General features: G+C 36.5%; 1 protein-coding gene across 2 annotated transcripts in view; it reads left to right on the top strand.

Moving 5' to 3' along the window:
• Window positions 1-25,914, top strand: part of GABBR2 (gamma-aminobutyric acid type B receptor subunit 2) — a 3,943,409-nt gene that overhangs the window by 2,347,849 nt on the left and 1,569,646 nt on the right. For both annotated transcript variants that reach the window (XM_044064587.1, XM_044064586.1), the window contains exon 8: window positions 3,033-3,093. In XM_044064587.1, coding sequence (XP_043920522.1) covers window positions 3,033-3,093 — 61 coding nt within the window. The remainder of the gene's footprint in view (window positions 1-3,032; window positions 3,094-25,914) is intronic.

Below are 25,914 nucleotides of genomic sequence, written 5' to 3'. Positions count from 1 at the left end.
TCTGTCAGGACCCCACCTAATTCTTATTCTGTCATCTGTCTTTCCCTCTTTTGAGCAGTATGTTTTCTAGTTCTGGTCTATTTAGGTAATGCTATTGAACTATATAATCTGTATAATGTATCATGATTATATCTTTATTATTGTGTATTTTGCTTCATTTTCTTTTTTTCATACTTGTACACAACTGTGCAATCTTACTATGTATGCATACTATGAAATTGTCTTTGTTACTTTTTGTGAAACCTATTACTATAAGGTAAAATAGTCATTATTTTTTCTTGGAGCTTTTCTCCTTGGGTCTCCACTGAAAATGGGCCTGTGCTCAGTTGGATCAACTCGGTTAATAAATGTGAAATAAATAAATGAGTGTTACTATGTCTTTTTGTATGTATCCCAGCTATTCTTAGAGATATGGATTGTAATGTCACAAAAGCAGTATTGCTGCTGCATTTAAGTGTCCAGCGGTCCCACTGTGGCAGAAGCAGTGTGTTCATCCTGTTCACCTGAGAATAAATAGCTGTCAGTCCTGGAGCTAGAAATCCAGCCAAAGGACTGCATCAAACAGGTGGTACAACAAGTTGTCCCATTTCACAGTGAATGTGGGATTGTGTCACAGCAAAGCTGACCCTGCCAAATGGTAAGTAATGCATGCCAGACTCCTGACATAATGAAGCCCAGTGCCCAGTTGGATGATTTGTATACACCATTGAGTATACCTGGCAGGCATGTCAGGACATTGTGTGGTAGGATTTCATGGAGTTAGAGATTCATTGCCACCTTCAGTATGATGGCAGCCAGGGGTCCTGCCATTTTACTGAAGAAGGAAGTGTTCCAGGTATTGGGTAGACTTCCAATATATGAGGTCTACAGGAGTAAATGGAAACAGGAAAATACTAAAAACTGGATGTCAGCTAGCAATTCACATAAACAGCATGTAAGGCTGTAAACAATGATACACAGTTTGGGAGTTTCATAAACCTATGGAATGGCAGACCATTGATTCCATACATGCACATACCTAACGTACTAAAACAATACAAGGCTAAAACAACATGACCTACATGGGCCAGCTCAAGGCCTTGTCACTATAATTGGTATCGTACAGACTACTAAGAGGAGACCTTTGTCTGGCACAGGCATCCTACAACCCATTACTGATGGATTTACTGCATATTAACAAGTCAGATGGCACCAGAAATACTTGGTCCTGGTTTTTAAACCTCTTCTGCAACATAGGCAGAATGATTTTGAGGGACAGGCATATCTCACAGAGGATACCACTGCTCTGGAATAGACTCCCCATCCACATAAAACAAAGCTCATCCCTGTCCATATTCAAGTGCAACTTTGATCTATGGATGGGAAACAGAAACATTACCCCAGGACTGCCCACTGTAATACTAATGGACAGAGGCATCTCCTAAATGCTTTATCCTATGCATGGGTCCCTTCAAATTGTCGATGATATGAACCCAGTTAATTCCCATTAGTAGTAATATATAATGATCAACCTTGGGATGGGTTAGTAATATATAATGATCAACCTTGGGATGGGTTAGTAATATATAATGATCAACCTTGGGATGGGTTAGTAATATATAATGATCAACCTTGGGATGGGTAAGGCTAATCTATAACTAAATGAGACAGGTTCTACTAAGCATAAAAAGTGAAACTGGCTACATTTAAAATGGCCCACAAGGGCACATTGCCTAGTATTTTCCTATGAATCTATGAACAAGCAAACTGAAATGTTTACAGCTTCAAAAATGAAAGTATGTCATTGCACTATGATGAAATCAGAATGAGATTTGGGGTTGCCAGATAAAATCAGGTGGATCAACAAAATGAAATAACAAAGTTTTCATGACTATCTATCATACCTCTCAACTGTCCTGATTTTTCCTTAATGTCCAGATTTTTGTCTCATATATTTGTCCTGTTCCTCATAAAATTTGTGATTTTCTGGCAAATAACAGGGTATTGAAATCACTAAATAATGACAGACATTTCAGTTTCAGACTTCATATTCTTCAGAAAATGTACTCTAACACAAAACCTATTATTCTAGCAACTTTCTAAGTTTATAACAGCAATATTTAAAAGATGTCCCTATATCTGGACCTTTGCCATCCCTTTATTTTTAGTTTTGTCCAGATTTCTTGTGCTAACAGGTTAAGAGGTATGCTAGTTGTCTATATTGTTTTCCTATAAATTCCGTTATCTAGACAAATACAGAATTTCTGTTTTATGTACTTATTTATTTTAATGGGCAAATTTCCTCAATTTCACTGTTAATATATGTGCTTAGTTTACTAGCATGAGAGAACTGACTATAAAAAGAAAAAGTTATTTGATTGGCACAATTGTACAAGTTTGAAATAGGACTTCTTTGGATAGTAAGAAAAGTATACACAATTATTGGCTGAATGTATATTCTATGATGGTGTTTCCTATTTGTTGTTTTATTTTATTTTATTGAATTTGATACATTTATTAATTGACTAAATGCACTGGACTCGTGTCTCTTTTTAGGAGTGACTTGGGAACACTGCCTGGTTAAGTGACTTACTCAAAAATCATACAGTTGGCAAGTAGAGGTGGAAGGAATTAAACCCTGTACCCCTTGGTTACAGAAAGCATAAACACACACACACACACACACACACACACACACACACACACACACACACACACACACACACACACACACACAGCTCCACCTGAAGTTATCATAAGTGTATCATGTGAGAAGCCAGACTAAACAGCATAATCGTTTACTCTAAATTTAATGTTAATACTACAGATAAATTACTTTATAATGTTACCCGGCTAACTTTATACCTCCACTGATACTACTACTTTTATGCATTCTGTTGTAAAAATGACCTGTATACTACCTTCCTTACCAGAAATGAAGATCTTGTGATCAACAGGATTGTTTTAATATTGTTCAAAGATATAGCACATCTTTATATGCTTTCAGGAACTGGGAAACAGTGTATTAACTCATTTGTTTTGTTACTGTTTAGGGTCAAGTTATGTTCAGGAATGGTGAACGCATGGGAATCATAAGATTTAAGCAGTTTCAAGGTAGGACATTTTTGATTTGTATCTACCATTCTTTATCCATTTTGTTGTATTACTTTTATTCTTTTCAACTTTAATCTGACTTTTCACATCTGTAATTTTTAAGTCTGATTTGGGATCTAACATTGTAGAATGTATGCTAAGTAAAACATGAAAATATAAAAGTTTCTCATTATCTGAAACCTTAGAGAATTGTAGAGAGCTGCTATGTAGAAACAGCACTATATGGTAAATGCAAGAAGAAACAGGACTGCTTTATGTGGATGCATTAAAGTGTTATTGGTAAAGAGGATCAGATGAAGCCAGTTTTTCAGTCTACAAGGAATAAAAACTTTAAGCAAACCTGCAGTTTTCTGCATTTCTAAAGTATGCTTTGATGTTAATGATTTCAACAAAAACAAATTATATCTAATCAGTAAGACATGACAGGGTATATGTAATTATGTCAAAAAAGTTCATAATATAGGCTAAGTAGAATGTAAATCCATGTTTTAATCCACACCAGAAGGTATATTACTGTTCAGTAACATACAACATTTGGGACATGATGTGGACTTATAAATACTGACACAGCCTTTTGTTGAGAGCTACAATGGGAATTGCTTTAGCTGATCATAACTAGAACACAAGAAATAATAATAAGTTTATGAAGACTGATAAATACAATGGAGTGCATAAGAGAAACTTCTTTACTGTTAGAGTGGATAGACTATGGAACCATCTTCCCAATGACATAAGGACTTTTAAGAGTTTAACACAATTTAAAAGTCTCAAATAGTCTTTGAAAGTCTATAAAAACACTCAATCTGTTCCACATAATCTGCAGAAGCATCGTAAACAAAATTCCAGAACTACATGCATAGATAGATATTCCTCCTTTGACATATTATCAATAACATAATCTAGGAAAACTGAATATCAAAAACACAGAAATACTTCCCCCCAGCTTTAACACTCTCAGAGGTGACAGATTAAACAAAAAGCAGGAGGGGTAACACTAATGTACCACAGTAGCATAAACCTTTCATCCTTCCTATCTACTATATCTTCCTTCTACAATGCAGAACTACTTCTAAGTATCCTAAAACAAAATGCACATAAAACAGTATGCATAGTATAGCCCTTTATATCCCATCTGGAAATAATTTCAGCAAATTGGAAGACATCCTTTCCTGGTTATCCCGCAATGTACTCACAGAGACAGTTATACTAGGCAATGTTAACATCAACTGGTCGAGGCTCACCTTTAAGATAATGATTTCTTGTATAAACCTATACAATTTATCTCAAGTTATCACTGATCCTATCAAGATCAACCTGAAAATGGTAAAACTACCACCCTGCACTGGTTATTAACAAGAAACCCTAACAATATAAGCTCCCTCAGCACCTTAGCAAGCTTGCTTAGTGACCATCTGCCCATATATGCCACAAGAACATATTATACATCTTCCAGGGAACATACATACAAATCATCTCACAACATGAACAAGTTTGACCCAGAACTGTTTAACAACTCACTACAATCTCACAACTGGAACATCTAAAGATCTTGCCACTGGATGCTGCTGCTATCTATTTTAGTAAGATTTTTGTAGAAATACTAAACAATAAGCCCCACCCAGTCTTAAAAGAGTTGACAATAACCCTGCTCCTTGGCTTACTCCCACCACCAGGAAATTAATGAGGAATAGAGATAATGTCTGAAAGGCATGGCTCAATAATAAAACAGAAAACAGTCTTCAAAAAGACAAATACATACAAAATAAAGTCAAATGCCAGATCAGACTTGACAAGAAACTTTATTTCTCCAATATGCAGAACAGAGGCTACAAAAATTCTAGACAGTTCTGGGCCAGCATATCTAAAATACTACACCCTGGCTCAAATGGGCAACCAAAACCACAACCAAACCCCAACCCCAATTGCTGACCAGAAGAACAGTTAATGTTTTCAATGATTACTTTATTTCTAGCATCACTAAACTACTTCATGACCAAATTCAAGTAAAATTGACATCCTCTAATAACCTAACCACATCCCAATCCATCTCACCTCCCAATTCCATTAATGCTCACTCTTTCTCCTTTCAGCTAAGTATCCACCGCAACAATCAAGAAATACCTCAAACAAATTAAACTGAATACACTAGCTCCAGATGAAATTCCTGCTGGTTTCTTAAAAACAGCAGCCAACTCAATTTCCTTTCAAGTCCATTCTCATAAACAGGTCTGTTCATGAGTAACATGTCCCATCCATATGGGAAAAAAAATCTCACATCATCCCACTTTACAAGGGAGGTAACTCCAATGATATATCCAACTTTAGACCCATAACCATTCTCTCCCCTCTTTTAAAAATCTTTCAAACATGCATTCATAATCAATTAATGGCTCACTTACAAATAGCCTCCTTATCCCCACCTAACATAGTTTCAGACCAGGGCATAGCATTGCAGCTCTCCTAAACTTCACCAACACACTTAACCTACCCAAAGTCCAACTGATTTCTGCCATGTTTCTAGATTTGTCCAAGGCCTTCAATTCAGTATCCCATAGCCTACTTCCAAAACAGTTCCCTTTTACTTGGCCTGTCAAACACTTTCACCAGCTGGCTGTCCAGCTACCTTTCCAATAGACGTCAGTCTGTTAAATTGATTAATTCATACTATTCCTTAGTGCCCATCAAAACAAGCATTCTACATGGTTCCATACTAGGGCCACTGTTTTTCAACATGTTTAACAACAATCTGCACTCTACTAAATGTCAAGCATCCCTCATATAATATGTTGACAACTCCAGTTTTATATGTACTGCCAGTAACCCAGTCACTCTGCAACACATCACCCAAGAGTCATTTTTATCAGCTGAAAGCTGGCTCAGTAATTCCAAGCTTCTACTCAATCCAAAAAAACAAAGCTGCTATTATCCCTCCCAAAAGCCTTTGCACACCTCAAAAGCCATTTCTCAAATGCAATTTCTCAATAACAGCCTCTAAGAACACACCTATAGAAGTTATCCCCATACCAAACTACTAGGTATGACTATTCATTATAACCTGAATTTTGACTTGCACGTGTAAAAGGTTATCAAAAAAAAAAAATAAAAAAAAACCTCACTAAACTTAGGGACACTCTATAGGACAATATAGCCAATAGTTTGAATAACTATATATATATATATATATATATATATATATATATATATATATATATATATATATGTGTGTGTGTGTGTGTGTGTGTGTGTGTGTTATATGGTAAAACAAGTCCTGCTGACTGTAAAGCTTTGCTTGACCACAAACCAAGTAGTATGAACAAAAATGTAGAACACAGCACCACAGCAAACCAATAAAAAGCAGATGGCAAAGAGCAGTGTAAAATCCAAATAGGACTTTTATTCAAACACAGGTGAGTGCTTTCACAATAAAATCGCTTCTTCAGACCATACAAAAAATCAACAGCATCTCAAATATTTAAAATGCAATCAATTAAATATCTATCAATAAAAACATTCAAAAACAATAGCCATAAAAATTTAAAGGCACAGCTTTCTGTTAAGACAAAAAACATAAAAGGCTATTGCCATAACAACACACACAGCAGTATACTTATTTAAGAAGCTTTCTTTCAGAACTGGCTTAAGAGGTACTGATTCATTCAAATCTGCACCTCTATGTGCTGATAGTTTAAGAATCCATCTTAGTTTTTTCCCTTCTGTGACATTAGTTATATCACCAAACCTAAAACTTTCATAAATTACTTCTACTGCCATAAACTTAAGCCAATGGTTAGTGCCTTTCTCTAGTATATGTTTAGCTAAGGCACTATAACTATGGCCCTTATTGGCACAATAATAATGGTCTCTAATTTGTTCCTTCAGTCGCCTATTAGTTTTTCCTATAGAAAATTTTGAACAAGTCACACACTGTACTAAATAAACTAAGTTTTTAGTGTCAAAATTAGCTTTAACTTTAAAAACATAATGATTACCATTGTCTGGTTGTATAAGTGTATTGGATACATCACTGTATTTACAAAAAGTACATTTACCACAGATAGAGGTATCAAAACTAATTTTTTTCAAATGTATGTGAACAACAGATTCATAATCTTTTTGAAACCAGTAGTAAGTATAAATGAAATAAGTTTTATAACTTAAATAAAAATGAGAGACAAGCACTTGAAAATTTACAGAAATATAGTGACATTGTAATATGACCAGCCGATAAAGGCAATTCCTTTGTTGTGTTAGATAAAGAGTATTATGTTACTACTATGAACACCATGCTTAGAGATGACAATACAGTGTACATGCATTTGCACATATGGCCGATGGTCGAATGTGAAAATGCCGACTGCAGAATGCTAGGACCGCGGAATGTCAAAGCTTCAGACGTCGAACCTAAGAATACCGAATGCTGGCCCATGGTAGCGCTTATTGCAGTGGGTTTGCGATCTGGAAATTCTAATTTGATGTTGCACAAGACATTCTGCACACTCGCGCAAATGAGATTTGACAATTTGGTTCGGAATTCCTATGGATCGACGTTTGGCCGCATGACCAATTGGATGTAAACCGACAATACATACTAGCATAGAACTTTATTCTGTACAAAAGTTAATTGAAAGGTTCACTAAGTCTCTTGTTAACTGCTTTGAAGAAACAGTTATTTCTAAAGAACTGTTCCAGTATCTTATAGTAGAACATCCTTTTGTAGCTACATTGAATGGTTTGCTGAAAATACATAAAAATCTTGTAACTCCAGCTTTTAGACCCATAGTAGCTAGAGATGGATGGCTAACCGAACCGGCATCTTTATACGTAGAAAGACATTTAAGACCCATTTTAGACAAGTATGCTATTGTTTTGCATGATACAGAACATTTCTTAAGTGATTTTTTCTCTTTTCCTAAGAGTTATGCTGAAACTGGTACAGAGATTATGGTAACTTTATATGTTACGTCTCTGTTTACAGTTATACCTAACTAAATAGGTCTTTCCTATGTAAAAATTTTTCTTAAAGAAGAAGGCTCTCTCACTGATGAAAAAAGAGTTTATTTGCTACCTTATAGAGCTGGTACTAGAATATAATGTTTTTCTATTTAAGAAGCAATATTACTTGCAGACCTTTGGTGTAGCTATGGGCATGTCCTGTGCCAATAGCTACGCCAATATGGTCATGGCATACTGGGGAAATGTAAACATCTTAAATGTTGAACAATTTAATGTGCATGTAAAATTTTATCTCGTTTTGTTGATGACTTATATATTTTTTGGAAAGGAGACCTTGAAAGTTTAAATAATTTTCTAAGTGGTATTAATTTAAGTACACCCTTCCTTAAGTTTACTATGAAAAATTCTTGCACTTATATAGATTTACGTGATGTTACCCTGTATAGGGGCATAGATGGAAAGCTGCACACTAAGAGATATAGAAAACCATGCTATACACATAGTTATCTTGAACGTAATAGTATGCAGCCATCACATATTTTTGAAAATGTGGTAAGAGGTCAACCTTTAAGAGTTTCTAGGCTCCATGACTAGGAACAATAATTTGAAACAACTATGTGTTCCACTAGTATGGAATTTATAGAATGTGGTTATAAATCTTTTGAAGTTAGTAAAGCATGTGAAAGGGTCAAGTTAGACAGACAAAGTAGTGGACGCCCATTTTTTTCACATAAAGAAAACATAAGAAAGACTGCCCATAATAATAGTTATAGCAACGTAGCTTATTGTATGACTTTTAGTACTGACAGCATAGACATAAAAAATACTATTACAAAAAACTGGCATATTTTATCTTCTGGCCCTATTCCATGTGAGTTTGTTAGTGCAGTCCCAAATTTTGTTTATAAAAATAAAAAATTGTTGAAAAGACAGCTTTGTTTCTCTAATACAAGTAAACTACAGCAATCTAGTATTAGAACAACTAGTTTTGGTACCTCTGTCTGTGGTAAATGTACTTTTTGTAAATATATTGATGTATCCAATACATTTATACAACCAGACAATGGTAATCATTATGTTTTTAAAGTTAAAGCTAATTTTGACACTAAAAATTTAGTTTATTTAGTACAGTGTGTGACTTGTTCAAAATTTTCTATAGGAAAAACTAATAGGCGACTGAAGGAACAAATTAGAGACCATTATTATTGTGCCAATAAGGGCCATAGTTATAGTGCCTTAGCTAAACATATACTAGAGAAAGGCACTAACCATTGGTTTAAGTTTATGGCAGTAGAAGTAATTTATGAAAGTTTTAGGTTGGGTGATATAACTAATGTCACAGAAGGGAAAAAACGAAGATGGATTCTTAAACTATCAGCACACAGAGGTGCAGTTTGAATGAATCAGTACCTGTTAAGCCAGTCCTGAAAGAAAGCTTCTTAAATAAGTATACTGCTATGTGTGTGTTTTATGGCAATAGTCTTTTATGGTTTTTGTCTTAAAAGCCTTTACATTTTTATGGCTATTGTACTTGAATGTTTTTTATTGGTAGATATTTAATTGATTGGATTTTAAATATTTGAGATGCTGCTGATTTTTTTGTATGGTCTAAAGAAGCAATTTTATCACAAAAGCGCTTACCTGTGTTCAAATAAAAGTCTATTTGATTTTATACTGCTCTCTATTATCTGCTTTTTTTGGTTTGCTGTGGTGCTGTGTTCTACATTTTTGTTTATATATATATATATATATATATATATATATATATATATATATATATATATATGTGTGTAGTACTTTATTTGACATAGGCTATCCACTTCTGCAAAGTATCTTACTACTTGCATACACATTGTATTCTTGATCACAATCTCTCCTAGCAATATTCTGTAAATGCATTTCAATCAGTTTTGGGGGCTATTATTCCCTTGTATGTAAGGTACACCCAAATAATTTTACTTGTTGTAGGGCTTTTCTGCTATTGTGTATAATTACTTATCAGCTATTGCAAATTTTTTTTATGTATTTATCGAGACATTCTGTCCAATTCATTCTAAAATATTTCATTGGTTGTGGGACATTTCTCCCCAATATATAATTACTCTTCAACCTATTATAAAATATTTAATATGTTGTTGAGATTTTCTTTCCTTGTACATAATTGCTCAGCTACTATTGTTTTAATGTTTTTGAATGCGTTGTGAAGCTTTTTTCCTACCTCCACTGAAAATGGGCTATTGGCTCATTCAGACGTTCTCAGTTACCAAAGTACAAACAGACAAATAAATACATGCATAAAAGTCACTTTGTTTCTTTATTTGGTGATACAAGTCTTTATATCATGGCTGGAATGGAGTAGGGCTAATAATTACCTCTTTTTTTGGAGGAGGGGTCATGGATCTGTAAAATAATATTGTATCCAGTGCTTATTATTTCTTGTACATAGTGGTTTATTTTTAACAATACCCTGACAATTACCTTGCCTGATCTTGTCATATTAATTTTTTTGTGCAGCATCATTCCTGTACCTTGAGAATATTAAGCATTGTGATTATTTATTCTCATTTAATATTTATTATGTATTATTTATTTTATTTATTTTTGATAACTGGGGTAATGGGCTGATTCAAAGTAGAACCATTTCAACCACAGCCCAAGAATTATAACAGAATACAAGATATGAAGTTGAGTATTAACACAGTGAAACAATTGGAACTGTAAATAGAGTAAGAAACTGAAAAATGCAATTAGAGAATGATTTTTAAGTGCCCACAACATTCAGTGGATTAGAAATAATTAACAATTTCAAAATCATACTCTAGATAGTGGAAGCACTCTGTGTCCCTCAGTGTAGTGTGCATGCCATTTCCCCAAACAGCTAGGAACACTCTGGTAATTCCCCCGCCACCAGGCTGGCTTATAACTAATGAAATATCACTCTTCACACATATATGGAACCCAGCAAGAAAACACCTAAGGTCTGAGCACCCCCTAACAGAAAAAGTAGGTCATTATCAGTAAGGAGAACCTGTTTATACAAGAAATACTACTACTATCAGCTTGATTTATTTTTCAAAAGATAATTTCTCTGCATCAAGATCATAAACAGAATTGATGCACACACGCAAGAATGGCTGTTCGCTACACTCCCCTCATCCTCTGTCTTTCTAGTCTCCCCCCTCCTAACCTTTTGATCACTGTCCTTCTCCCAAAGTGAGCAAGAAGGCAGAAGAACCCCTGCTATAATATAGTCTGCACTTCATGCCATATTTTTAAGAGCTGGCTGAGTGCTCTACTTGCTGTCTGTTCTGAAACGATACTCTGCAGCAGCCGTTTACAATAACAAAGTGCATTGATATTGCTGGGTTGTTCTCACTTACCCGTTCACAGAATTTTTTTTTTTTTTGCTCATTGGTCTGACTAGGATCTGCCTGCTCCATTTACCCTCGCTATGCTGGGACTCTCTCCATTTATTTTAGGCAAGCAAATCCCAATAATCTCAATTATCCAGTCACAACCCACCTGTTCTCTCCACTCCTATTACCAACAAATGCTATCCACCCACTAAAACCCAACACACTAATTACAAATACTCCTGAAGTGCTGTTTTTAAATACCAATACTTAAACTCTCCTATTACACTTAACTTAATTTAGCCCTCCCTCTTCCCATAATTCCATCATAGATCACTCCAAACTACAAAATATACTACACCTCTTTTCTCATCTACTCTGCCAAACCATCCATAGTACAAGATATTAACCTTACACTGCACAGTCATCCTAACTCCTACTTTCATAGCTCCTCTGACCTCCTACCATATTTATCTCAACATTGCATCCCAATCCCACACCCCATTTCCCAACCCCTCTCTGTTAAAACCCATCATTCTCATCATACCCCAACACTCTTTAATTGTTTGCACCTTGATCTAGCCACATTTAAAACATTTCCTCAACTATCCTACATGCACATATATCCCCTCAATATGACAAATTTATATCTAAATATCTAAAAGTTATTTTCATCACAAAATCCAAATGTATTCTTAATGGAGACATCCACCCAAACCCGAGCCCCAGGAAAGGAACTGATGTGCTCATAATAAATCTAAATATAAGGAGCATTCTTAATAAAATGCAAGAACTACATGCCACCCTTTCATTATACTCCCCAGATATAGTTCTTATCACTGAGACCTGGCTTAAACCTGAAATCAGTGACAACAGAATAGTTTCCCCTAGATACAAAATATACAGGCAAGATAGAAAATATAAAAGGGGTGGAGGCATTGTCTTACTATTCAAAAGCAACTTTACATGTGAAAGCATTGACCACAGCTCACCAGTTTTCAATCATACAGAGGTACTATTCTCCAGAATAAAAATCAACTCAAAGAAAAATTGAAATATAATCATATCCTATAATCCCCCCAGTAATAATGTCAACACACTGGAATCCATCCAACAATATACAGCAAAGACACTTTCCTAGGAGAATATCTTACTGGGGAATTTTAATGTCAACCGGTCCTCCCCTAATGCACTGCACTCTACTGCCATATTAACCTCCATGGCTTCACTCAAATAATCCAAACAACAACCAGGGTAGAAAAAGAATCTAATAAGAAGTCCATCCTTGACTGGATCCTTACTAACCGACCTGCACTATCATAGCACTGCAGTACCCTCCCAGACTCTCTTAGTGACCACCTCCCAACATTTGTCCTCCAGCATCATGTAATTCCAATAAAAACTTCCTCTTTCCAACAAGTCCTTTATACAAAAAATTTCAAACCTCAAGACTTTGTGTCTACTCTCAAACTCTGTAATTGAAATCCACTGAAATTCCTCGCCCTAGACAATGCAGTAAAATATTTCAATACTACCTTCCTAAACATACTAAATAACATGTCCCACACTAGAACAGTAAGAATACAATCCAACTATGCCCCTTGGCTTACAAAGAAACAAGATCCCTTCTAAAAGTAAGAGATAAAGCCTGGGAAACTGCAACAAATCAACAGAAATACTGTGAACTAAGAAATCAATTTCAAAGGCAAATCAGACTTGATAAGAAAAAATCACTATACTGATATACAATCTAAGGACAAAAGAACTCACAAAAATTCTAGTCTGCTATTAATAAAATTCTGCAACCAGGCCAAACTAGCACACCCTCACCATCCACCAGTAACTCCATTAATGATATTGCCACTCAGTTTAATAGATGTTTCACTGAATCCATAATTGCCCTCACTAAAAATAACTTCCCAACAATATATAAATATCTTAATAAACTTAAACCCGCAACCCTTGCAGCAGACAAACTGCCCACTGAATACCTCAGAATTGTGGCCGAAACCATATCATACCCAGTCTCTCTACTAATCAATCACTCCATCTCTGAACAACATGTCCTTGCTCTCTGGAAAATATCACACATAATACCATTGCACAAAGGAGGAAACTCAACTGAACTATCAAATTACTGACCCATTGCCATCCTATTACCTTTATCAAAAATTTGCAAAGTGCATATATACTCAAATCCTAAACCACCTCCTATTCAAAAAGTTTCTAGCAAATACCCAGTATGGATTCTGCCCTAATCACAGCATTACCACAGCCCTTATTAGCTTTACCAACACACTATTAATCAACTCCAGGATGAAGGCAACCTTGTATCTTCTATCTTTCTAAGCCTTTCTAAAGCTTTCGACACTGTCTGTCATAATAAACTCTTAACAGTACTATCTGAACTCATCCTAAGCTACTCTACTCTTGCATGGTTCCAGGACTACCTATCTAATCACAGACAAGCTGTAAAATGGCAAGACAAGCTATAAAATGGCAAAACAACCTATCTCCTCTTCTACCTGATGTTGGTGTTCCACAAGGGTCTATCTTTGGATCCCTTCACTTCAATTTATTCACCAACAACCTCCGTACTGCCACCCTACATGCAACATTGTCCAATATGCTGATGATTTAATCCTAATCTGTTGTGCCCCAATCCTCCAAGACCTTCAAAAAATAACACAAGAATACTTTACTGCAGTCAAAACATGGCTATCAGATGCATAGCTCATATTCAACCCAAACAAAACTAAGCTGATGCTATTTCATCCCACAAAAGCCACACATCTTATCCCTTCTTTCTAGGTAATTTCTAGCAACAAACCACCTATTACAGCAGTCCCCCAAACCAAACTTCAAGGTGTTATAATAGATCAAAACATGAAGTTCAATCTACATACTGCCCAAACAATAAAAAAGTCTGCAAAAAACTTGGAAGACTATACAGATGCAAAAAGTACCTATCCAATAATATTAAAACCACCATTGCCAGATCCCACCTAATCTTTTCTATGTAACCCCTTTATTCATTAATCTCACCAAAGCTGACTTAGCCAAAATAAACACCTGCTACAACAAGCAACATTTGCAACTGCTTCAGCCTTTAGGTCTCATCTCTGCCAGGCCCTGAAACAACTGTCTTGGCTTGATCCTGCTCACCCTTAACCAATTTACTATGACCCATCAAATATCTTACCATCCTGAAAAAAAACTCCAGTTATAAAAGGCCTATTAAAACAAAACCCAAGTAAACACTTTCTAAGATCCAGTAATAAATCACTAATGGAGATTACTAGAAGTAAAACAGCTCAGGAGACTCCCTGTACTCCAATCACATTGTAAAATCTGGAATGCCATACCTCTTACCGTAAGAACTACAACCAACAAAGCCTACTTCAAAAACCTTCACATATCCCATTTAACTAGTTCATGGATATGCACCTGCTCTGACCCAGACGAAACTACTTCCATAATAAATAGATATTTTTGCACCACAGCTGTCCTACACAAAAAGGGATACCTAGGATGTTATTCACAAAAAGCTATCACTATCACTTGTGTCTAACAATTTTTCACTGTTGAATGTGCACTAACATACTATATTACATTACCCCCAATATCAATATGACATCATATTAAGTGAAACACTTCTCATGTTCATGTATCTTGGTAGAAAAACATGCTATGTTACTCAAGGTTAACATAGCTAAACAGATCTTATTCTTTTTTCATCTCAGAGTGTTGTCCTTCTCACTTACGGTGTTTTAATGTATCTGAGTCCACTGTATTATGTAATGTACATTATAAACATAACTGCCACCAAATGTGACCACTGCAAATTGTGTATGACAACAAATTTTATTATGTATTTAAGATAGGTTTTCTATTATGCACCTACTGTAATACTTTCTTCCTATTTATATAATCTTGTATATTCAATAATGGAGCTAAGTATACCTAGAAAGCTCTGTCCTTTTGTGTTGTTATAACTGCCATGCCAGCGTTTTCCTTGGTCTTGCTTTCTAATGAATATGTTTCATAAAGTTAGTGACAAAATATTTAATCAATTTGATATAGACACACAAACTTATTTTACTTTGTTCATTTTTGGGTCTTTGAGGTTTGTTTTCTTTTGAAGTCACAGTCTTGTAATACATAGTTATGCTATCTATAGTCACACTGATTTTTATATGTTCACTGCCGCAAATACATTTTTCCAAGCCATTTCATGAAAAACAGTGTCAGTGTGAGTAGCGTGCTCTACTTTCAGGTTATACTGTTTGTGAGTGAAAAGACTGTTAGGAATCTGTATTTCTAGTGTTCGTGCATGGCATATTTCTGTGTATGGCCTTGCTTAGTTGCATGTCAGTGCTCAGTGGTTGATATTTTGACTTAATCTGTTAGATGATGAGATACTGGGTCTCCTTTTCGAGAAGTTATCAGAACAGCGGTAAAGAGAGACTATATGTCTCACATTTTTAAAAGACGAGGTTTTTGTTCATAAGCTGATTTTTTAAAATATGTTTCATATAACCAACATGAGTAAAACAACTAATGAAATGGGTAATCTTCAAAAAAGTACTGCAAGTCTGCAAATATGTTCATTGTTAAGGGAATAGTGGGCAACAGCTTCTACCTTATATGAGCATGATTGTACCCCATGTATCCTGTTCTAGCCATAACTTTATTCACCTATACATTTATTTATTAAAGATTATATGGTTGCAGTCCACTTTTTATGATACTATTCATATCTTTTGGAAATCTAAGGCACATGCCCCTAGTTATGGAGAAAGTGAATAGGATCATAGATAGATTCAGGTGTTTCGCTGCAGATGGCTAGTCAGTGACAGATGTACGTTAACTTGTCTTTTGGGAATAGGATCACATTCAAAATATAGTTACTTGTGTCCTTCTCTTTGAGTTACATTTGTTTTTTTGGCAACAGTTTCAGAGTTCATCGGTACTATGCTGTAATAAGATAATAATTTTTAAGAGGTTAAGTAATCATTTTTAGCTATATAAGTGGAATTTCACTCTATAGATATTCACTGTATTTTTTTTATTTGGATAGATATTGAAGACTCTCCTACTGTCTTTTCTGAGCAATGATTTCAAAGTAAATTCACATTCTTGTTTTTAAGGGAAGGTAGAAGCACAGATTAAATGCATTGTGAGGTAGTCAGGTGACAGTGGTCTTCATATGAAAAGACATTCGGCTCTTTATATTGCCTGGGTTACAGCTGCACAAAACAGTAGTCATGTATTGGAACAGAGTGTCAGCCACATGTATTAGTCTGAAGGTTTACTTAAAAAAGTAAAATTGGAATTCTAATAGATCTCAGCTTCATATGGTTTCTTGGCTATACGTTCAGATGATAAACCAACTCATGCAAATTCCATTATCTGTTTCCAGTTCTGAACAGTATTTATATATATATATATGTATATATATATATATATATATATATATATATATATATATATATACTGAAACTTAGGAAAACATTTTCACATACTTGGATTAACATAGATGCACAGAGACTGGTTAGCTTAGTCCAGACCAGTAATATATGTTATGTATCATAGGATCATAGGAAGTTACTAGACTATTGGCCCTGAGGCCCTTACAGGCCTAGCCAAGAATCTATCCCATGTTCCGACAAGTCAGCACCTGATGCCCCTGTCCACCAGGGACATAGATGGAATCCCAGGGGTGTATTTTCTGTTCCCCATCCAGTTATCCAGGTTGCATTTAAATAGGGTTAATGAGGTACTCTGCTTGACATGGAGTTGGAGTCTTTTCCACAGAATGAGGAGTCTCTGGCACACAAATCTGTCCAACCAACAAGCCCTATTGATGTCACAGACCAGGTTGAGGTCACGCATGTGGGTTACTCGAGTAGAACTTGACTTGCGGATATGCAGCTGTCCCATCAAGGCAAGGTCTGAGATTGCTTTGTGTGCCAGGCAGAGGTCAACTCTAAGGAGTATGTAGAGACTGAGTAGAGGGAAATGACCTTTAGCTTATTCATGTATGGTAGATGTTTGAGGCCCTGGATTCTCCTGGTGAGGAACCTCTGTGGTCTCACCAGCTTCTGCATGTGCTTTGTGAGGTACATGCCAAAAGGGGTATTGTACTCAATAATGGGTCTTATAAGGGAAGAATACATTGATGTTATGAACACCTTGTCCCTAGATGAGATACCCTTACTAATGAGGTGGGCCATGTAGAAAGCTTTCCATACAACAGAGGCAATATGGTGGTGAAAAGTCAGTTTGCTATCAACCTGGGTGCCCAAGTCCTTCACGACTGATTGTGTGCTTAGGACCTTGTCATAACTGTGATAATTTGTGGGGACATCACTCTCCCAAAGTGGATGATGATGCATCTTGTGGCATTCAGCTTGAGGCCATGTTTCTGGCACCAGTCATTTGTTTGGGTAAGACCCTCTTAGAGGATGTCCACATCACTAGTGGAATTGATGACAGCACCCAGCTTGCAGTTATCTGCAAACTTGGTCAGCCTTTGCCCACTGGTTTTGGCCTGCACATCAGAAAAATATATCACAAACAACAAATGCCCCAAGACTGATCCCTGGGGTACACTGCTCTTTACAGGTCAACTGCTTGAGGCGGCCGCCCCTATTTTGACTAGGTGGGCTCTGTCAGTGAGCCAGTTTGCTACCCATCTGGTAACATACATATTGATGCCTAGTTGAGAGAGTTTATCTATTATACCCCAGTGGGGAATAGTATCGAAGGCTTTGCCAGGTCAAGGTAGGGCAGTGTGCACCATCTTCCCCACGTCCATGGCTTTGGTGACTGCCTCAAAGAAGTTGACCAAATTTAACAGAAATGATCTACCCTTGACAAAACCAAACTGTATGAGATTGAGTGTTTGGACGTTGCCAATGTGCTTGCTAATGAGGTCCATGATAATCTGCTCCATGGCTTTGCTGCCCACAGTTTGGGGTCTGAATGTATGATAGGATGAGTAACCTGGTATGGCTGAGGTGCTGTCCATAGCTTTGTACCAGGTTTCTGTGACTGCACAAATGTCAGCATTTTCCAGGATTAAGAATGCTTGCAATGAGTGCAGTTTCATGTTTAGATTCCTAGCATTTAGCAGCATGACCTTTAGTTTGCATTTTAATGAAATTTTCATGTTGGTAGTTTTGACCTCATGCCATTGCCTAAAAAGGCACTATGGGGGAGGAAAGAGCATTTGCCAGGAGTCTGAAGCCCAAGGGAGACAGATGCAGGCCATCTCTGGCAAAGCATCATGGTTTGTTAATCATGTCCTCCCATGCTGTCAGGTACTGGATCTCCTTGGAATGACACCAGAAACTAAGCCAATTGTTAAAGTCTAACATTTTCTGTTTGTATTGCGGCATCATTCTGAGTGACAGTAGAATGCTGCTTAAGGCTAGGAACATACCTGCCTAGGGCACATATTTAATGAGCGCGATCATGTCTCTCTTCATATAGTTCAGGGAGGTATGTCTCAAGTCATTCACACCAACATGGACTATGACAAGAGTCATAACAGTACCTGTTATTGAGAGACTTGAGTGCATGGGTCATGTGGTGGATTCTGGCACCTGACAAACAACTAACCGTGACGTTCTCCTTATCCAGCCTGATGCGGAGCACATCTGTCTGTCTCACAATGGAGTCTACTTAAGGCAGAGAAACAGAAACCAACCAAATTATCCAATCAAAAAAAACAGAGTCCTGTGTAGTAACTCTAGCCAGATCAGACCAGACTGAATACCCCTCCACGAAGAAACAGCTAGGCCTCTCTAGGCTACAGACAAAGCTAATGTTTTGCTCTGAAGGTCTCCATGTCACACCTGACATTGCAAATTGTAACAGTCAAAAAAAAGAAATCTTAAAATCACTGATATACTTTTTAAGTGTATTTGAACAACCAAGCACATTCCTGCTACTTATATATAACAACTCTACCACAGGATAGGAAGAATACTCCAAGATATCACAGCATCAAGGTTAACACCAATATGCACTGTAAGTCTAGCTGTTCCATATGTAACTACTGCAGTCCTCAGAATTTCATCAGACACCCATTAACAAATAAGACATAGAAAACAGTAACATATAAGGTAGAGGAAATAGTAGCAGATAACACATAGAAAATAGTAACAGATAAGACATAGGAAAACACAAAAGAGTGGCTCTGTGGTTAAGATCTCTGCCTCCAGGGTTCATTTATTATCTCCATTCACTGTCTGTGTGGAGCCTGCATGTTTCCTCCATGACTATGTGTAGAGTTTTTCCCCATGCTCCATTGTCTCCACTCCTCCTAAAAGCATGCTGGTTAGCTGATTACTCTAGTGCACCCATATATGTTGCATTTACTCTTGCCCTTGTGGCCTGGATCATGGCTGAAGAGGGTTCCCATGATATCTATTTGACTAATCAGGTTAACAAATTAATAAAATGAATGTTTATGTAGAATTTGCATATAGGCATGTCAATAGAAACAATTTGTTATTCAGAGTAAGTATAAGGAGAGTTTTTTTTTTGTTGTTGTTAATACCCTTTCACAGATGCAGTTCTGACTACACACAGCCTCAAGCTGTTCCACTAGGCTTCTGCACTCACACATCCCTAAATCTCCCCTTTCTGGGTATGCTGGACATGTCCCTTTGTCAGTTAGGCCTCCTAGCTCCTTGGAAATCAACCTCCAGTGGTACTCATTGTTGGGCCCAGTAAGTGTATGATCCAGAAACTGCAGTGTGTTTCAAGCCAGTCAGACATCTGGCAGCTAGTTAGTAACTCTAGCAATGACATTAGGATGTCATGACCACCCCCTCTGTTAAACCTGAGATGCCCTGTGAGGCTCCTGTTCTCCTTCAGAAGTTACCCAGGAAACTGTTTTTTTCCCTCCCTCCTTCACATGAGATAGGACAGCTGACCACCAGCAACTTCATCCCCTCATCCATGCCTACTGGCTGCCCAAGTCCATTCCTGAACTCAGGTTGCTAGTGATGTAGATGGATGTCCTTTTTCTGCGCCATTGGTATGGCTCAATGAAGACAGGTTTTAGTTTTCAAGGTGAGCTTATGGCTGTATCACCTAATACCACTGGAAAAGTAGTTCAGGTTTATCCTAAACAGTTTTAGAATAGAGCATCACTAAGCATTTGTATATTCTAATTCATTTCATAAAGTCATTTGTCAGTGGAGTTAAAGCTATAAGCATGTACCATGTGGTGAAGTGGTGAGGTCTGGGAGAAAGCAAATGGTGTGGAAGCTGTCAGGCATCAATTATACCATTTCTGGACCATTCAAAATAGCCTTGGCATGACTGCAGTTTGTGAAACCTGGTTCTCCCCTAATTCACAGTACCTGGGCTCCTGTTTCTCAAAATTAATTCTTGTTCACAGAGCCTGCCCTAGCAAAATAAAAGGGGAAGGTGCCTTCTGCATAGCAAATCCCACCTGTCAAGGAGGTGGTTGCTTTATGTTTAGTAAATCCTCCCTGTCTTACAATTTAATAGTTTTTTTTTTCTGAAAATAATTTCACAACTGGCTTGTTATAGATCCATTAATCTATGCTTCTACTAATGTTAAATTGTCCCTGCATATCCTCCAACACATTCACCTCCAGTTTCAGTACCCCACTACAGATTCTCTCTTTCTCTCCAAAGATTCTCAAAATGAACATGTTTATACTGAGGTACCTTAATGCCAGCTGCTTTCTTCATTTTTCTATATATGGGCTCCTCATTTGTTTGTCTTACTTGTTTCTGTCTCTTCTCACCTTTCAACCATACTTCTTGCCTAATAACTGTTCACTCCTAGCCACTGCTGTTGATATAAATCATGCAGATTCACTCTGTGTAACTTATTTCACCTAACTTAGGTAATCACTACTCTGTAACTTCAATCATGACTGAAAAGTCACTTGCCCAGTCCACCTACGTGGTTATCAAATGTACACATGGAGAAGTAAGCTTTCAACTGATGTACCAAAAAAAAAAGAGTGTTCCCTATTCTATAACTCATATGAAATGGGTCTTGTGGACAAGGAGCTATACTGATATGTCATACAAAAGCTCACACTCAGCACAGATTCCAGATACAGACAATTTTTAGGTAGAGAAAATGTATGAGGAAAGCATGAATGAACCCACAACTCTTCTCTGCTTCATCAGACATCTCAAGTATCCCTATTTTGAAGCAGCATTCCTATTTTTGGGCTTGATTTACCACTTGCACACAATGTTGCTACGTTTGGAGTTATGTTGCTTTTCTCAGGATTGACTTATTGCTTCACACAATTTTTCTGAACCCTGCACACATCATCACACATGATTTTTGAAGTTGTCTACTACCCAGGAGACCATGCTACATGACAGCCATTCTTGTGGCACCTACAATTTAAAGAAAGAGGACACACATCTTATATCTTCCTTTTTTCAGAAGGAAAAATAAATGATCTTGTGTGGTAGAATTCTGCAATACAATTCATTAAAGTTTAGATATTTTATACTGTCTCTGATAATGTGCTTATATTTTCTGTAAATCTGTCACTGTTTTTAAATGCATTTCTGAACAGTATCCCACATTCCTACTAGAAACAGGAAAAGATATGTGCTGTTTGCTATTAACATTTTATGCTAATCAGATGTGCAGATTTTCAGCTGGATATTCCTACTTTTCAAGGACCTTTGGACCTATGTTCAATGTTTGCAGGTTGAGAGGTATGCATTTCATCTACTAAAATAAGATCTTGCCAGGAATATTTTGGAAAAAGGGCACTACTGATTTCAGACAGCAGTTTATCAGTCTCTGAAACCAGTCCAAAAAAAAAAAAAAAGCAAGAACAATCAGGAGACAAAAAGCTATTTGCTACTGATACATACAATCCTATCAGTTATCTATCTATGTGCCACAGAGGGATAACATTTCCTGCAGGGGACACAACGTGAGCAGATCTGCTGATGGAAAAGGAGAGTAGTAGAAGGTAATTAGTGGCTTACACCTTACACACCCTCGTGGTAGGAAGTGGTGGTTTGTCAATAGCTAGTTGTTCCCTTGCAAGATTGCTCAACAGCTGTGTCCATTACCAGAAGGATGTGGGCTTTGTGGCAACCCTTGAAATATGTGTGGGGAAGAAGTCATGCATCTAACAAGGGAGTAGGAGGCCCTGTGACAATTTAAATGTTCATGTCAGCCACCGGGGGGCAGAGGTAGGACCTAATAGAAATTCGATAGCCATTACAAAGCATGATGTGAGCTGCTGATCATGGTGTGGGGATGGGGTTAAGGTTAGTTCCATGTTCAGGGACAGTGAATGATCACTAAAGGGCTCTGGCCTAGTAGGAAAGCAAGACTAGCTTAGACATGGAATAAGGGTTTCCTTTCTCTATACCAAACGTGCTGAGGGAAGGTGTGGTGACAGAGGCAGAACACACCCTGTTCACTACCTGGATAATGGCTCCTCTAGACATTCAGTCTCATTTTGGGAAGCTTGATGGTTGAAAGGTGGAATAGGAAAAAAGCCCCTGGAAAAATATCCCATAAACTATCCAATGATAAAAAATCTACTGGAAGTTTATAAAATTACAGGTAAACCTAAAAACTTCCACCACAACAGCTTATTCTTCAGCCTAAAGGACTTCAAAATCTGCCCACTAACAATAGTACCTCTGATGCATCATTACTTGCCACTTAATCCCTTTCTCAGTCTGCCCACCTATGTTATGCCATGTTTTTTGGCACTATATGACAGATGGCTCATGCTCTCAGTGGTGCCATGCATTGTTCACTAGTATATGCTTTTTATGAGTTACACATTTCCTTCTAGTGAACTACAACAAAGCACAGAAAAGCAAGAAGGGACATAGATTTATTAATAATGCTTGTGCCATTAAACCTCTTTTTTCAAGAAAACTATTAATAGGTATGTATTTCCTCTCAAATCAGCTGTTGTCCTATTCACGTTAACATGCTTTTCATTATTATTATTATTTCTGGGCAGTAGGTATGTCTGTCATATGTACAAAGACAATATCAGTATGGAAATCCTAAACCACAGTATCACATATTTATAAAAGTAACTTACTTGGTTCATAATAACTTACTTTGCTGTATCAGAACTGGGTGTTGTCATGTAAGCCATTTAGTCGATATGTGCATGTATTCCCTTTATGATGGTTGTCTAACATTTCTTGTAGCAGGCTTACTTGTATATACTCATTACAAGTTCCTTTCATTTTCCTCTTTGAATATTGTAATTACTATGGACTATTATCAAACAAAAGAAATGTTTAATTTTTAAATATAAATAAAAAACTTTGCAAAAGTTCTAGCAAAATACACTTTGGTGTGATTATATTTCTAGCACAACTCTCTTAGCTCTATGATTATTACTTTTATGTTTTACTAGACTCTTTTTTTTTTTTTTCTTTGTTGCTGTCTATAACTGAATCTATCCTAGTTAACTTTAAACTTTAACAGTCATCCTCTGTTTCCTTGGACCATGAACCTTTCTGAGAGAACATCTGATACCACTAGCCCAAATTTAAAAATAGGGTTAGATGAGTGAATAATGCCTGGTATATAATTATGAGTTAGAAAATGCACTCTTAAGTAACATTTTCAAAGGTGACAATGACATAAGGTAACCATGATATTAAAAGGGTTATAACTGACATTAAGGCTTTATAAGCCTTGTCTTGCTGCAACAAATGCCTTGGTTCCTATTGTGTTCTCTCTTGGTTTTACTTGATTGTATCTGTAACTGCCTGTCATACCTTCAACCGTCTGTAGATTTAGGTGCATCAAAGTTGCAGCGCCAGGTACAAGGTCCTTCATCTTTATTGGAGTTCCCTACTTGTATTCTGTGTACTGTTGTGACAATGCATTCTAGTTCCTTTCAGTCAGTGGGTGCAATAAATTAAATTAACTTACTTTTTGTGCAGTGCAGTTTTAGAAACATGCTGTTGTATTTTGCCATAAGAATTGTATGTCTTGTATGTATCTATACAGTCTACATGTAATTGTAGAGACCCATTTTATGTACTGTTGATATAATGATACTACAGTCTTGTGACTCCTATCTGGCTTTATTGAGGTTAGCTAGTAAGATATTGCATTCTGTCTGCATGCTGAATGTGAAACATATATAGGTACTTAACAGATGTGAATCCATCACAAGCGCTGGAACATTTTACTTGTGCACATATTTTATCTTGCATTTAATTGTAACACTGGCTGGAGAGTCAACAAAAAAGATCAACATGCACTTTCACTTAATATTTAATAATATGGCATCTTGTGACACACTCTTCAGGTTAAAAATAAGTCTGTGACAATGATATGAATAATTGAACAAGCAAACTCTATCCAGCCATGCAGGTAGAAAAGGAGATCATATAATTATTGAAAGGCCTATAGTATTAATGATAACTGTAGAAATACTGATATAAACCTCTAAAGTAAATGCATGAGTAGTATTGAAGAGACATTGGAAGGTAGTAACTGTTCACTGAGTAATAATATTGTACAGATATATCAAGTAAAACACTTTGAGTCTGCATGTGAATGTGGGAATGATTTGATTCTTTTAGAACAACTTACACAGTAAAATTGATATTTTAATCATATGCAAATACATTTTACCTGTAAAGTTCCATTGCTATGGCAACATGGTGGCTTCATGCAAAGATGTTTGCCTCACTTCTTCAAGGTCCCAGGTTCAGTCCTGACTTCAGGTCACTGTGTGTGTGTGTGTGTGTGTGTGTGTGTGTGTGTGTGTGTGTGTGTGTGTGTGTGTTCTCCTCATATCTGTAAGAGATTTGCCAGATCATTTGCTTTCATCCCAAAAGCATGTTAGTTGATTGTCTGCACTAAATTATCAATATGTTGTATTTATCACTGCCCTGGTGTCCTGGTTCATGTCTTTGAAAGGTCTCTGGACCAGTTCATTCAATCTGTTTATAAATGTTAAAAGAAAATAAACCAGCAATGATAGTTAAATACCATCAGTCTGTCATACATAATATTACGGTACTAGAAAAAGAAATGAGCAGGAAAGCAGTTTATTATTTGCCACCCTAATAAAGCCTTTTTGTACAAGTAATTATATGTTTGTTTGACAAACTACATGCTAACAGTAGTTAACTGTATGACACTATACATTGTTTTGCTATCATGTCTTTCTACTTTGCCTGCAGACCCTTAACATAGTAAGGATGAGACTGTGGTAAATAATAAAGTGGTTTTCAATCACTATAGTTCAGTAAGTTAGACCTCAGAAATAAGGTATAATAATATTATTGTGCAATTTAAAAGACTTGTTATGTAAAATAAGAAATATTGTCAGTTTTGTAAATTCTCTAGAGGCATCAATCTATAAAACACAGGCTTTAATGATAAACATGAAAAACAGTCCACTTTGGCTTTGCACATTTGATATTTACACTATATATACAGTACTTACCTAACCAGATTTTGAAATGTGATATATAATTATGA

Source organism: Protopterus annectens, chromosome 3.part0 (genome assembly GCF_019279795.1).
Source record: "Protopterus annectens isolate FY-2018-M chromosome 3.part0, PAN1.0, whole genome shotgun sequence".
Classification (NCBI taxonomy): domain Eukaryota; kingdom Metazoa; phylum Chordata; order Ceratodontiformes; family Protopteridae; genus Protopterus; species Protopterus annectens.
Note: the sequence above shows the minus strand (reverse complement) of the source record. Positions and strands in the feature narration are given on the sequence as shown.